At 40.7% G+C, this 13,413-nt stretch overlaps 1 protein-coding gene across 2 annotated transcripts; it reads right to left on the bottom strand.

Moving 5' to 3' along the window:
• Positions 1-786: 786 nt before the first annotated feature.
• LOC133877372 (uncharacterized) lies at positions 787-12,044 on the bottom strand. 2 transcript variants are annotated; one of them, XM_062315648.1, is made up of 4 exons: positions 11,869-12,044; positions 1,331-1,373; positions 1,078-1,243; positions 787-966 (listed from the first exon to the last, which is right to left on the bottom strand). In XM_062315648.1, the coding sequence occupies exons 2-4, from the start codon at positions 1,360-1,362 to the stop codon at positions 919-921; spliced, it is 246 nt and encodes an 81-aa protein (XP_062171632.1). In that variant the 5' UTR covers positions 1,363-1,373; positions 11,869-12,044; the 3' UTR covers positions 787-918. The 2 variants fall into 2 exon arrangements, with proteins under 2 accessions (XP_062171632.1, XP_062171633.1); XM_062315649.1 differs by lacking the exon at positions 1,331-1,373 and having other exon boundaries at positions 11,869-12,038.
• Positions 12,045-13,413: the final 1,369 nt, after the last annotated feature.

Genomic DNA, 13,413 nt, shown 5'->3' with positions numbered 1-13,413 from the left:
ATGGTAGATAAGTAGCAATAATCTCTACCGGCCACTATCCACTCCTTAAAACAAACGAAAAAATGCAACACTTCTCAAAATTTCTTACCCAAATTTGGTTCCTAAATTATGTGTCACAATCATACGAGATAGTGACACATTTCTCAAAATAATAAATTACTTAAGATTATGTCACATTATTTGGAAATCAAATTTAAGAGAGAATTTTTGAGAAGTGTAGCATTTCTCTAGCCAACTTGCAACTTTTCCCTACCAAATAAGATGCATAACTTTGGATAACAAGAAAGTTCTCACGTGCGCCATTGCCTCTGGGTCACTACATTTTTCTCTGCCGAGGTTCTAGATTCATCAACCGAAATGATAAAGAATAATGCTAAGAACTACATTTTATCGAACAACTATCTAACAATGCTGATGCGACAGTCTTTACCAACTCTTAAATTTGTTTTTTAAACAATGACTAATCCAATGGTTGATTTGGACTCCACATCAACATTGTGAAATAATTGTGGAGTAAAGATGCAATTTCTAACATTCCTCGGTTACAAATATAAAACGCATTAAAAAGTTGAAGCACACATGCTCACATACCTTGAGGAAGCTAACAAAGTTTCTTTTCCCCCAGGTTCAGGTAAGGAACTAAGATTATGTCCATCAAATCTAGAGAAAAGCATGCATTAGGCCAGACCACAAATGGCGCAAAAAAAAAAAAAGGTGGCTTCAAACAGGAAGTAGCAGCCTGATATTTAATCAGGCAAGCATAAAAACGAAAAGATAAAAACCCAATAATGATGAAGTTCCAATTTCCATTGGTAGTAACAATTCTGCAAGTAGCATTTATTAGAGGGAACAAACGAGATACTTCAAGAAAACATTACTCCAAATCAGGAATTTAAAAACTATGAAATCTGAGCTGCCTCATTCTTTCTTTCCAATGCCATGTGACATATTATAGATCCCTCGTCCCTGGTGAAATGCATGACATATATTAAAGATTAGTGTAAGCAATGCAAATAGGATCAAGCCTAATTTTCTTTACAAAGTTCTTCATACAACAAGCAGTATATCAGGACTCACAATAAGAAATAACGAAGTGGCCGCCAAAGCAACTGGAATGGCAACAGAGGTTATCTTATCAAATGGTCCTTTGAGGTACGTGTGTTTGTGGACGTTTTGGAAATATTTTTGCCTCTCAAGAAGCTTCTCCCGCGGTCGAAATGGTTGTTCTGTGACTTCTGTCATGCTGCATGATGGAATTAAAATCTTCTGAACAATTTCATTATATTATATATTGTATTTACAAAGTTCTCAAAACTTCGGATACCCTTACCCTAAAAGAAGAGGCGACGTGCATATGGACATTACAATTTTAACTGAAATCACAGTTCATAAAATGACGAAAGGGGGTTTAATCCATGTAGGTACCAAGTAAATGAGACAAGAATCAACAAGAACATAGAAACATAAAATACAAAAACCGGACTGGCGAATATCCCAGAACCAAGAACAAAGGAATATTGTTACCTAATTTTCTTTTAATGAGATTCTTATACCACTCCTTCCAAATATACCCAAGAAAGGTAACATAAACCAATTAACAATCCCTATGGAGCAGTATGAACTTTCACTATAACACATACTATGCATAAAAGCTTGTGTGTGAAGCAACAGTCATTACTGCAGCAAAATAAGTCATTAAATTGACAAGAATTTCCACATTTGGCACTTTTGGACTTTAATGTACCAGCTCCCATGGGGCTAAGTGAACAGTAATAAAAATATTATTAAAAGCACAAGGCACAACTCGGGTACATAGGAAGTATTCAAGAAAAACACTTAGTTAGAAGGAGAAAAAAGAACAAAAAATCATGAAAGCTAAAGCACAAAGGGAGCTAAAAACGCAGCTATCCAAATATAAAGAGTACTAAAAAGTAGGGACTTAAGCTCCGACAACGTCCTCTCGCGGTTCTCAAAACTTATATCATTATGTTCCCTCCAGAGACACCACAAGAGACAAGGCAACATCTTCCACACAACCAACATTAAACATATCCACTACACCATTAATTCCAGCATGGGCGTTCTATTCGACTTATTTGGGAACAAAGATAATTTTTTTAAAACAAAAAACCAATAAGTTTTCACTTCTGACCAAAATAGTCGACAGCTCTCTTCAAGCCTCATTTTCTCCGGAGCTAATGTGTCATTGCTGAAAATAAGTAGCCTTTGTTCTCCCTAGACATCACTGGTAAACCAAGAGTCCAATTTTCATGTCCAAACTTCATCCCCAAATTATCCTGTTTGCCAGTGCTATTAGGAAATGTTGGCTCAGCTATTTCCACCAAGAAATCTTGTTTGCCTATGGTATATGGAAATATTTCTCCAAAGGTGTACAACTCTAGAAGTTGTAACTTCAGGACCGATCCCAGCACATTACTTCCATACTTAATCAAGCTTAGAAGATTGACAGCATGATTTCACACAAACAAACAACTATATCTCATGGAAGTTCTCTCCTCCAACATTCACAAAGATAAATTCTCCAAAGGCAACCCTCAAATAAGGGTGCTGATGGTCCAATGAAAGGGAATGAAAATACAGAAACCGAGGTTCCAGGGCCTCACTCATCTTTGCATATATCCTCCAACCTCATAATGAGAAAATCGTGTTCTCATGGGAGGAAAGGATATAACGTTATAATCTTTAGAAGAGATGTCAAAAAAGGTAATTGCTCGGCTCTTCGGGAGCCTTAGAAGGGAGAACAAACAAGGTAAATGTTTGCAAAGACTCATTAGTAGCTGACACTTGCCAATCAAGATTACTCCATTGAAGCTTAGCAGAAAAAGTCATCAATTATGTTCCTCCACATTCTTAAAGAACAATGAACCGGCTTGTCATAGCTTAACCCCATAAATATTTTGGTGCAAAATTTGTGAAACATCAATCGCTATAAAAATTCTCCTGAGAAATCTTATATTCATTTCTTATTTTGATAAGTAAACGAAATGTATTAAGAATGAAAGGGCACTACCTGGAGGTATACAAGAGAAACACCTAACCAGAAAAAGAAAAAATATCAAGGAAATTAGGAAAATTAGTAATATGTAAACAATCAAAGGCAATTGTCTATAGGTAAAGAATTTTGAAAAAGAAGGCCTTTAGCTCCACCATTGTCCTCTCGCAATCTTCAAAACTTTGATCATTTCTTTCTCTCCATATACACCACATTAAGCATGGTGGAATCATCTTAAATACTGTTGCAATCTGAAAACTACAAAATGGCCCTCTCCAACTTGCATATAGATCCACCACCCGTTGAGGCATAAACCACTCTAACCCATAAATATAAAGATAGAATTCCATAGGGCCTAGCAACCTCATAATGAAGTAAAAGGTGATCTACAGATTCCCCACACTTATTAGTCTCACACATGCAACACCAATCTACCACTATGAAATTCCGCTTTCTTCAATTATCCATAGTTAGGATCTTCCCTAAAGCGGCCAACCTGGCAAAGAAAGCCACTCTCATAAGGAATCTTAGTCTGTCAAATACTTCTCCAAGGGAAGGGGGCACTGTCATGGGGGACAAGGGCATTATAGAAAGATCAAACCACAAACAACCCCCTCTTGAAATCTTGTGTTCATTACCATGAGTTTAAGGATGGTTGGGGAGTCATATTGGATACGTGACTTGTATCGTAAACTTTTCATTATAAGAGCATAACACAAGGCAGTATTCTAAGCCAGATTAAGTACAGATTTAGCGGAAAAGTATTAGAGACTATTTGAAAAGCCAAAACAGAAATAGGTCTAGCGATATCTATCATAAATAAGCCCATCAAGGGCATTTGAGTGCAACTAATCCAAATCCATTCTTCAATAAACCATACACCCTCTTCTCAACCAGCCCAAACAATACTTTACTTTCAAGTTTTATGGAATATTAGTTGCGATAACACAGGATTCTCTATTTTTTTTAATAAGTGACACAGGATTCTCTATTTAACTGTCTTATAACGATCCATCAGCCAAAATGAAGCCAATTCCAAATATGTAAGAGCAACTTCAAACAAAAAATAAAATACCACTCTTAGTAATTTGATCCTATGGCTTAAGGATCAATCAGATCAACAGGATTCTCTCTATCTACGAGTTCTCCTTGCTGATCCTTACAAGAAGAAGATGGAGAGGTGGTGGCATGTGGAAGCAAAGAAGTTTTTGTTCACGGTGGTCGAAGGTGCTTCGGTAGTGAGATTGGAAGAAAGGAGAAATTTCTCTGGTCGGGTTTTGTTGGGTATCTAGAGCCTAGGTTGGTTGATATCGACCGTGGAGTGCTTGCTATGGTTTCCTGGGGAGAAGGACTTTGTTAGGTCTTTCAGGGAGGGGTCCAAGGTCCTCATAGTGAGAAGAGGTGGTAATGCGGCTGGTAAGTTTATTGAAGTGGCAGTTTATGCTGCAGGAGGTTGCAAAGGGATCATCTGTATTCCTAAAGGTCGAGATGGGCGGGGATGGAGTAGGTTCGTCATGGAGTTGGAAAAAGTCAGAGATTTCTTCAAAGCCCCGGCTGGGCAAGGAATGGCACGTTCAACACCATTTTCAGAGAAGTTCCGGATTGTTGGTAATGGAGTTAACCCTGGTGTTTGTACCGATTTTCAAGGCAAAGAAGGTGCACCGTCATATGTGAAAGCTCAGCGCAAAGGCCTCAGTTGCTCGGAGAAGGAGAGTCAACCCCCCCATCCAGTGGTTTCTCTAAGTAAGGACCGTTGTGTTCGTCCGAAGCAAGGGAAGAAGCGGTTTCGAACGGTACATTCACTAGGCAAGGACCTTAGTGAACGTTGGGGATTAGATGAAGTGATGGGTGTCAGTCGGTTGCCTGAAATGGCTGCTCAATCTCATCCTGATACGCGAGGTAAACCAGAATGTTCCAAAGTCTATGCCCATGCCTCTGCTCAGCCCAATATCTCTACAGGATTTCAGCTGACAAGTGAAGAGGACACGTTTTCCCTCCTATCGCTCTAGCGTAGCCAGCTGGAGAAGTTGAAGGCTAATGTGGACCGAGCCCTTTGTCGTGTAAGTGAAGGGCTCCTTCTGTTTGGGCCGCACTCCAAGCCCAACGGTATTAGACAGAAGAGGAAGGACACAAAGAAGAAAATGGGAAGGCTTCGTTGGGTACCGAAAATTGTAAAGCCCAACCCTAGTGTTTCGACTTCTGAGTTGGCAGTGTTTCCAAAGATGGGGTCGACGTCGGAGAAGGTTTCCAGCGATTCAGAGAGGTCTCCGACAACCTCAGAGACAACCGGTGGGGTGAGCTCTTTGGTGGGTTTTGGGAAACCAAACACCGAAGTGATTCTAGAGGTTGGAAAGGGTCCGCCTGAGTCGACGGGTTGCATTCTGGCGGTTTCAAAGATCGTCGGTGGGTCGCCTTTCTCCCTTGTAGTCCCTGCTCTGGTAAGCATGGTCTCTCAATCGGAATAGAGTTCTGGAGCAGAGTTATCCTTCCCTGGTTATGAGGCCAAAATCTTAGTATCGGGTGTTTTGGACGATTTTCCGACAGAGACAAAGGGTGTGATGGTTGTCTGGGCTAAGTCGGGTCCTTCGGGTTCTTTAGTTGAGTCAGATCCTACTGCCTCTATCTCTTCGTTGGTGTTCGGCCCATTTATCCACAACCTTTTTTCTGGTTTGGGGTTAAGGAACAAGCTGGAATTAGTTTCGTTCCCTGAGGCAGAGCCAACTCCTCTTTCCTGTTGTCCTAGTGACAAGGTCAAGGAATTTTCTGGCAAGGGGTCTCCGGAGCTGCTGTAGAAGATGGCTCTAGAGAATCGTCATCCATTGGGAATTACGTGTGATGGCTCCGAAGGTCAGATTTCGACCTTGTATGAGAATCTCATCACCAGTCATGATAAGAAGGTAATGGGTTCTAGTCCGAAATCGGTTAACAAAGGTACAAGGGAACTAAATAGATTATTATGTTCTGTTAACTATGAGGCTCATAGTGGAAGCTCTTCTAGTCGTAGACGAAAAGGGAGGGTGTACAACAGTGTATTATGAAGTCCAAAATCCTTTCTTGGAATGTTAGAGGGTTAAACGAGGGTGTTAAGCGGTTAAGAGTCAAAAACTTATTGAGGCAATGGAAGGAAAATATATTTTGTTTGCAAGAAACTAAATTAGAGATTATTTCTAACAACATAGTGAGAAGTCTTTGGGGTTGTCCCTTTGTTGATTGGTGTTACTTAGCCTCTTGTGGTGCCTCTGGTGGTATGTTGATCATGTGGGATAAAAGGATTGTCGAGAAGATAGACGTGTTCGTGGGTGAGTTTGTTCCTGCCTGCTCCTTTAAAAGTGTTGTTGATGACTTCTCTTGGGCCTTTGCTGGGGTCTACAGTCCTAACATCGACGCCCTCAGAAGTTCTCTTTGGAATGAGTTGGCTGGACTTTCTTCTTGGTGGGAGTTGCCTTGGTGTATTGGGGGCGACTTCAATGTCACTCGCTTTCCTGCTGAATAATCGAGAGATGTTTGCCTGAATGCCGCCATGATGGAGTTTTCGGACTTTATTTTTTAGCAGGGTCTTATGGATCTTCCACTTGCAGGAGGGTCGTCTATGTGGTCCAATAATCAGGAGAATCCCTCTTGGTCTCGCCTTGATAGATTTCTTGTTTCTCCTGAGTGGGAAGTCAAGTTTCCAGGTACTCTGCAAAAAAGGCTTCCTAGATAATGTTCTTATCACTTTCCGATTCTTCTTGATTGTGGAGGCATTCACTGGGGTCCCAGACCGTTCAAGTTTAAGAATATGTGGTTGAAGGCTGGAAATGGTGCGACTTTGGTGGACGTCTTACCATTTTCAAGGCTCTCCTAGTTTTATCTTCTCTCAAAAGCTTAAGGCTTTAAAGATTGATCTTAAGAGGTGGAATGAACATGAGTTTGGCAATGTGGAGGTTCGCAAAAATATGCTTATGGAGGATTTATGTGCTCTTGATAGATTGGATGAACAACGTGGCTTAGCTCCCAAAGAGAAGATAAGGAAATATGAAGTCATCAGAGATCTGGAGAACTTTATTCTGCAGGAGGAGATTAATTGGAGACAGAAGTCTAGGGTTCTTTGGCTTAAAGAGGGGTATAAATGCACAAAATTTTTTCATCGAATAGCTAACTCGAACAGGAGGTCCAATGCCATAGAGTCTCTCTCAGTCAATGGCTCTATTTCTTCCGTTCAGCAGGATATTAGGGATCATGTTCTTCATTTTTATGAGTCCCTTTTTACAGAACCTTACACTTGGAGGCCTAGGTTGGACAACCTTGATTTCGACTCTTTGGATGCAGTTGAGGCCTCTTCCTTAGAACTTCCTTTTGAGGAAAAGGAAGTCTTAGAGGTGGTTAAAGGCATGAATCGTGATAAGGCACCAGGTCCTGATGGATTCACCTTAGCGTTCTTCCAAGATTGTTGAGATGTGATTAAGTCAGACCTCATGGGAGTATTCCAGGACTTCTACACTCATAGCAAGTTTGTCAAAAGCATTAATGCCACTTTTCTTGCTCTTATTTTAGAGAGAGAAGCTCTCCACCCTTTTTTCAAAATCCTCTGCTTCCCCCCTCTTTCTCCTCCTCCTGTGGCTGTTCCAGGGGAGGAGGGAAGAGCTTTGTCTCTTCCCCTCTTCCCTCCTCCCTTCCTCTTCTCTTCTTTCCTCACGTCTTCTTCTCTTTCCCTCTGCCTCTCTGGGTTCTTAGGGTTTTTCTTATTATTGGGTGTAGTTCTCGGGGGTTGGGTCTTCTCTGGCTCGTTCTGGTCTCTTCCGTCGACGCCGTTTCCGTGGTTGGCCGCTGCGCTGTCGTGCGTGGGTTTTGGTTCTTTTACATCATGGGTTGTAGATCTACTGTGTTTGGGTCCTCCTACCAGTGCACGTGCTTCACCGGAGGTTTCGCCGTCATGGTCCGGCTTTCCCCGTCGTTGGCGTTGCTGCAGGTGGACGCCACGTGCCGTCTCAAGGCGCGTAGCCAAGGTTTTTTTTTAAGTTTGGGAGTTAGATCTACGGTGTTGGGGACCTCTTCGACGCACATGCGCCCCTCCGGCAGCTTTTCTTGCAGATTCCGCGACGTCACAGTTTTTCCGCGCCGGCGACTATAGCGCCACACGCCGGCGCACGTGGTGTCACGCGCCAGCGACTGTAGTTTTTTCTTTTTCTTTTGTATTTGGGGTTTGATTTGTAGTTTGGGTTTGCTTTTCAGATGTAATTCGGGCTTCTTTGTATTTTTGGGTTTGTATTTCTGTTGGGTTTGGGCGGGGTTTTGGGCAGATTTGGTTGAATGTTGGGTTTTTTTGGTTTTTTGGGCTTTGGGTTTCTTGTGGTTTTGGGTGTTGTGGGTGCTGTATGCGGGTTTTAGGGTTGGTCCTTATGGGTTTGGTTGGGTTTTTCTTTTTATGGGTTAGCTTTGGCTATTCCTGTGTATACTCCCGGTGTACTTAGGGGCGCCTTACGCTTATATATATAAAGTTTTCTTACTTCTCAAAAAAAAAAAATTACCGAAGAAGTCTGGGGCTGTGGATCTTAAAGATTTTCGGCCTATTAGTCTTGTGAGTGGGGTTTACAAGATCATTGCAAAAGTTCTTGCTAATAGACTAAGAAAGGTTGTGGAAAAGATAATCTTGAAATCTCAAAATGCTTTTGTGAAAGGAAGGCAAATTCTTGATTCTGTTCTTATCGCTAATGAGTGTTTGGATAGTCGTATTAAATCAGGTGAACCAGGATTGATTTGCAAGCTGGATATTGAGAAGGCTTATGATCATGTTAACTGGAACTTCTTACTGTATTTGATGAAAAGATGTGGTCTCGAAGAGAGATGGTGTTCGTGGATAGCGCATTATATTTCCTCGGCACGTTTCTCTGTTTTGGTGAATGGCACCCCTTCGGGTTTTTTCAGCAGTAGGACTTAGACAAGGTGATCCTCTTTCGCCTCTCTTGTTTGTCATTGTGATAGAAGCGCTTAGCAAGATGTTCGCTATTTCTATTCACAAGGGCTTTCTACCAGGGTTCTCAGTGGGTTCTGGTAGCAACGGGGTGTTTAAAATTTCTCATCTGTTGTTTGCAGACGATACTTTAGTCTTATGCGGGGCTAATCCTAATCATCTTCGCTTTCTTCGGGTTTTATTTTTGTCTTTTGAAGCTATTTCTGGTTTAAAGATCAATCCGGCCAAGTCAGTATTCGTTCTTGTGGGTAATGTGGATAATATGGATGAATTGGCTGACATCATGGGTTGAGGTGTTTCATCTCTACCTTTAAAGTATCTCGGTCTTCCGTTGGGGGCCCCTTTTAAGGCTAAATCCAATTGGGATGATGTAGTTGGTAAGATTGAAAGACAACTAGCTAGTTGGAAGCGGATGTATCTGTCTAAGGGCGGTAGAGTTACCCTCATAAAGAGTACTTTATCTAAGCTACCCACGTACTTCCTTTCTTTGTTCCCTATTCCATCCAGCGTTGCTAGTCGTATAGAAAAGCTGCATCGTGATTTCTTGTGGGGAGGTCTAGGTGAAGAATTCAAATATCACCTGGTTAGCTAGTCCACAATTTGTTCCCCTATTTCAAAAGGTGGTTTGGGCATCAAGAATTTGAGGATCTTCAATCAGGCTTTGTAAGGGAAGTGGTTGTGGCGTTTTGCGCTTGAGAGAGAGGCTCTGTGGAGATCAGTTGCGGATGCAAAGTATGGTTCTTCGTGGGCTGGTTGGTGTTCCTTAGACCCCCACGGGTCTCACGGAGTGGGACTATGGAAGAACATTAGGAAGGGGTGAAATCTGTTTAGTAGCCATACCAGATTTATTTTGGGTAATGGATTCAGGATCAAATTCTGGGATGATGTGTGGTGCGGAGAGATGCCCCTCAAGGTAGCTTTCCCAGGTTTGTATGACATAGCTTGCGACAAGAATTCGTTCGTGGCAACTCGTTTGATTCTGGAGAGCGGATCTTTTCAGTGGGATATCAGATTTATTCGAGCAGCACACAATTGGGAGGTGGACGTCTTGACTTCTTTCTTTACCTTATTGTATTCCATCAGTCTAGATCGTGATGGGGAAGATAAGCTTTGGTGGTCTCCTTCTCGCAAAGGTAAATTTAATGTTAGATCTTTCTATAAGTCTCTTGCCTTTAAGGAGACAAGTCATTTCCCCTGGAAAAGTATTTGGCGTACCAAGGTTCTCTTGAAAGTGGCCTTTTTCGCTTGGGCAGCTGCGCTAGGGAAGATCCTTACATTGGACAATCTCAAAAAGAGGCAGGTCATTGTGATTGATAGATGTTATATGTGCAAAAAGAATGGGGAGTCTGTGGATTATCTTCTTCTCCGTTGTGATGCCGCTTGTGTTCTTTGGAATGCCATCTTTAGCCGCTTCAGTCTTTCTTGGGTTATGCCTCGTCGGGTGGTTGATCTTTTCGCTTGCTGGTGGAGGGGTGGTCGCTCTCAGAGTGCGGTTGTGTGGAAGATGGTTCCTTGTTGCCTTATATGGTGCCTGTGGAGGGAACGCAACGATAGACAGTTTGAGGACAAAGAAAAAACCATTGAAAAGCTCATTTCTTTTTTCTTTTATTCTTTGTACTCTTAGACGGCTGCGTTCCTTGCCCCTTTAGTGATTAGTTTTAATGATTTTCTTGTACTGTTTTCTTCTCCTTCTTAGTTGCCGTTCTTGTATACTACATGTGTACTTGATCGCTTCTTGCGCTTTTAATGAAATTTCTCTTACTTATCAAAAAAAAAAGGGATCAAATCGGATCAAATTAAGCCATAGAATCAAAACAATAAAAACAATCTCCTTCTAGTTAGGTGTTTATCTTGAATACTTCCTATGTACTTGGGTTGCACTTTTGTTTTTGATTATTTTTATAAATTATAATTTATTGGATAAGAAGGAGAGGAAGAAAAGTTCACATACGCGAAAAGTATACAAGAGAAGCAATGACGCCTAATTGGGTCAAGAATCTAAAAAGTTAACAAGATCTACAAGATTAAAGAAAGAGAAATTAGGAACAAAAGATGCAGCTAAATCTAAAGGGGAACTCAAGAAGGAGGCTTTTAATTGTTTCACACTAGAATCGCGGTCTTCAAAAATTCATCGATTTCTTTCTCTCCAAATGCTCCACAAAAGTGAAGTAGGGATGACTTTCCATATATAGCCTCTTTGGATTGTCTCCTCCCTTGGGTTTTCCAACAATGAAGAAGCTCTAGAATATTGCTAGGCATGCCCACGAGGCTTCAAATAAGAATAGAAATAATTTTAATTCAAAAACCCCATTTCTAAACGAACAATATCCAGATATTCTTTCCATTAATCCCTCACTCTCCCCTACATTTCCAAAACTTTCAAATGCAACCCTGAATACTGCAGCTAGGCTAAATCTGCCTATAAAAGCCCAAGCCACTCACAAAGCAGCAAAAATCCTCATACCTGCTTTCTAAAACCTGAAGCACCCCTAAAGAAGACCCGAGAAACCCCACCTAATAGGCCCTCAGGCATATAAAAACCTACATGTAAAATCATCGAAAAGAATGCGCTCCACCAATTACCGACCCATTTACATAATCAAGCTCTACTCTAGACTATAAAACGGGTCACACGCCTACCACAAACTTATAAACAATCAAAGCAAAAGGTAATAAGAATAACCATAAAAGCTAAAGACCCAGAACAAACCATAGCAAGATTGCATTCAACAGAGCTACATCCAATCACGCCAATAAAAACGAGAACATTACAAACCAAATCAGAAAAAACAGATAACCTAGACCAAAGTACAAGTATCAAAACCCTAGATCTAAAGCATCAAAAACCGGTCGGGGACATCCTATTCTTGGATAAGAACTTGGAAAATTAACTCGATGAGCTTACCTGATATTGGTGGATTTGAAGGTGCGTGAGGAATTCAACGATTGGGAGCGGACTGCTAGCTATGAAAAGCTTGTCGAAGATGCGAATGAGTGCCAATTGAATATGGAGCGGCGAAAATGGATTTGGGTCCTCTCCGGTGATTTCCCTACAGCGGGTTCCAATGCGTACGTTAATGACTTGCCACGTCGTCTGAGTGCTCGATATGATTGAAGATATGTTGGGCATGTTTTAGAGTTTCTAATGGTCTGGGCTTGTTGGGCTTGAGCTTGGGCCGGCGGATAAATGTATTTTTTATTTTTATGTTTTGAAGTTTTGATAAATAGTTTTTGAGTTTTAAAAAATATTAATCACTTGTTAGGATAAGTAAAAAATAAAAAACATATTTGTCCCACCATTAAAAAAGTACATAGCATTAATCATAGTGTAACACTTGTAATAACAAACTACAAAAATATTTAAAAATCAAATATAAAATATATATTAAAAAACATGCTTATGATAACTCGATCGCCATCTCCAATGCTACTTTTTTGTGGCAAATGACAATATTTAAAGTTTTAATAACCTCATATTTTACCTCTTAAGTAGCCTTTAAGGATTCAAAACACATGTGAAGCATTAAAAGTGAGACTTGGGTCCACAACAAAGAAAACGAAATGGAAAAACTTCACTTATAATTCATGATCTTTCATCACTTAATTGCAAAAGTAATAAAAGATCAAAGATCATAAATGAAGTTTTCCCAAACAAAGTTAATATGGTTGGTTAAGATAAATCACAACTGCAACTACATTTTTTGCTTATATATAATAATGTTTTGATTAAAAGCAACCCAGAGAAAAGGTAAAGTTCAAGAAACTACGTTGCAACGCTGGGGTTTAAGAGAATATTAGAGGAGATAGTTTGGTCACCCTCAATTTGTAATATCATACATTAAATTAGGATCGAAGACACTCTAATTAATGCATAGGTGTTATGATGGAGTTTGTTTAGTCTTGAATCTCAAAAGGGGAAGAAAATAAGATTTTAGACATTTAATGCGAATTTTTGCACAAAATGTTCGAATGGTAATTAATGGTAAAATATGAAAGTCGTTCGAATGGATGGTCCACCTTGGCAAAATGTCTGAATGGTGTAAGTACCGTCCAAATAGTGGCAATTTACATGCAAATTAAATAGAGTCATTGCAGCACGAGCTCGTGGAAATCTTAGATCCTTAGGAATGTGACTAAACCCACATTTGATAATGATTGTTGATGATATTTTTGAACCGGTGACATGGTATGATCAGAGACGTCATTTCTTTCTCATGCTGGCCTGCAAAATAGGAAAGACCCGCCGGGGGTTGGCCGGCGGAGCCTCATTTGACGATCAAGTCAGTCCAGTATTTATGTGAAGAGGGGAGACAGAGAGAGAGAGGGAAAATGGCTCTAGAGAAAATAATAGATCCTGATACTCCCTTTTATACTCATACATGTTATATGTCCATTTTGCCCTTGTCAAGCTCAAGGCCCAATGGAGACGTCTGATGTCTTCTCTGACTTG

Source organism: Alnus glutinosa, chromosome 9 (genome assembly GCF_958979055.1).
Source record: "Alnus glutinosa chromosome 9, dhAlnGlut1.1, whole genome shotgun sequence".
Taxonomy (NCBI): domain Eukaryota; kingdom Viridiplantae; phylum Streptophyta; class Magnoliopsida; order Fagales; family Betulaceae; genus Alnus; species Alnus glutinosa.
This window is presented reverse-complemented; position numbering and strand designations above follow the sequence as displayed.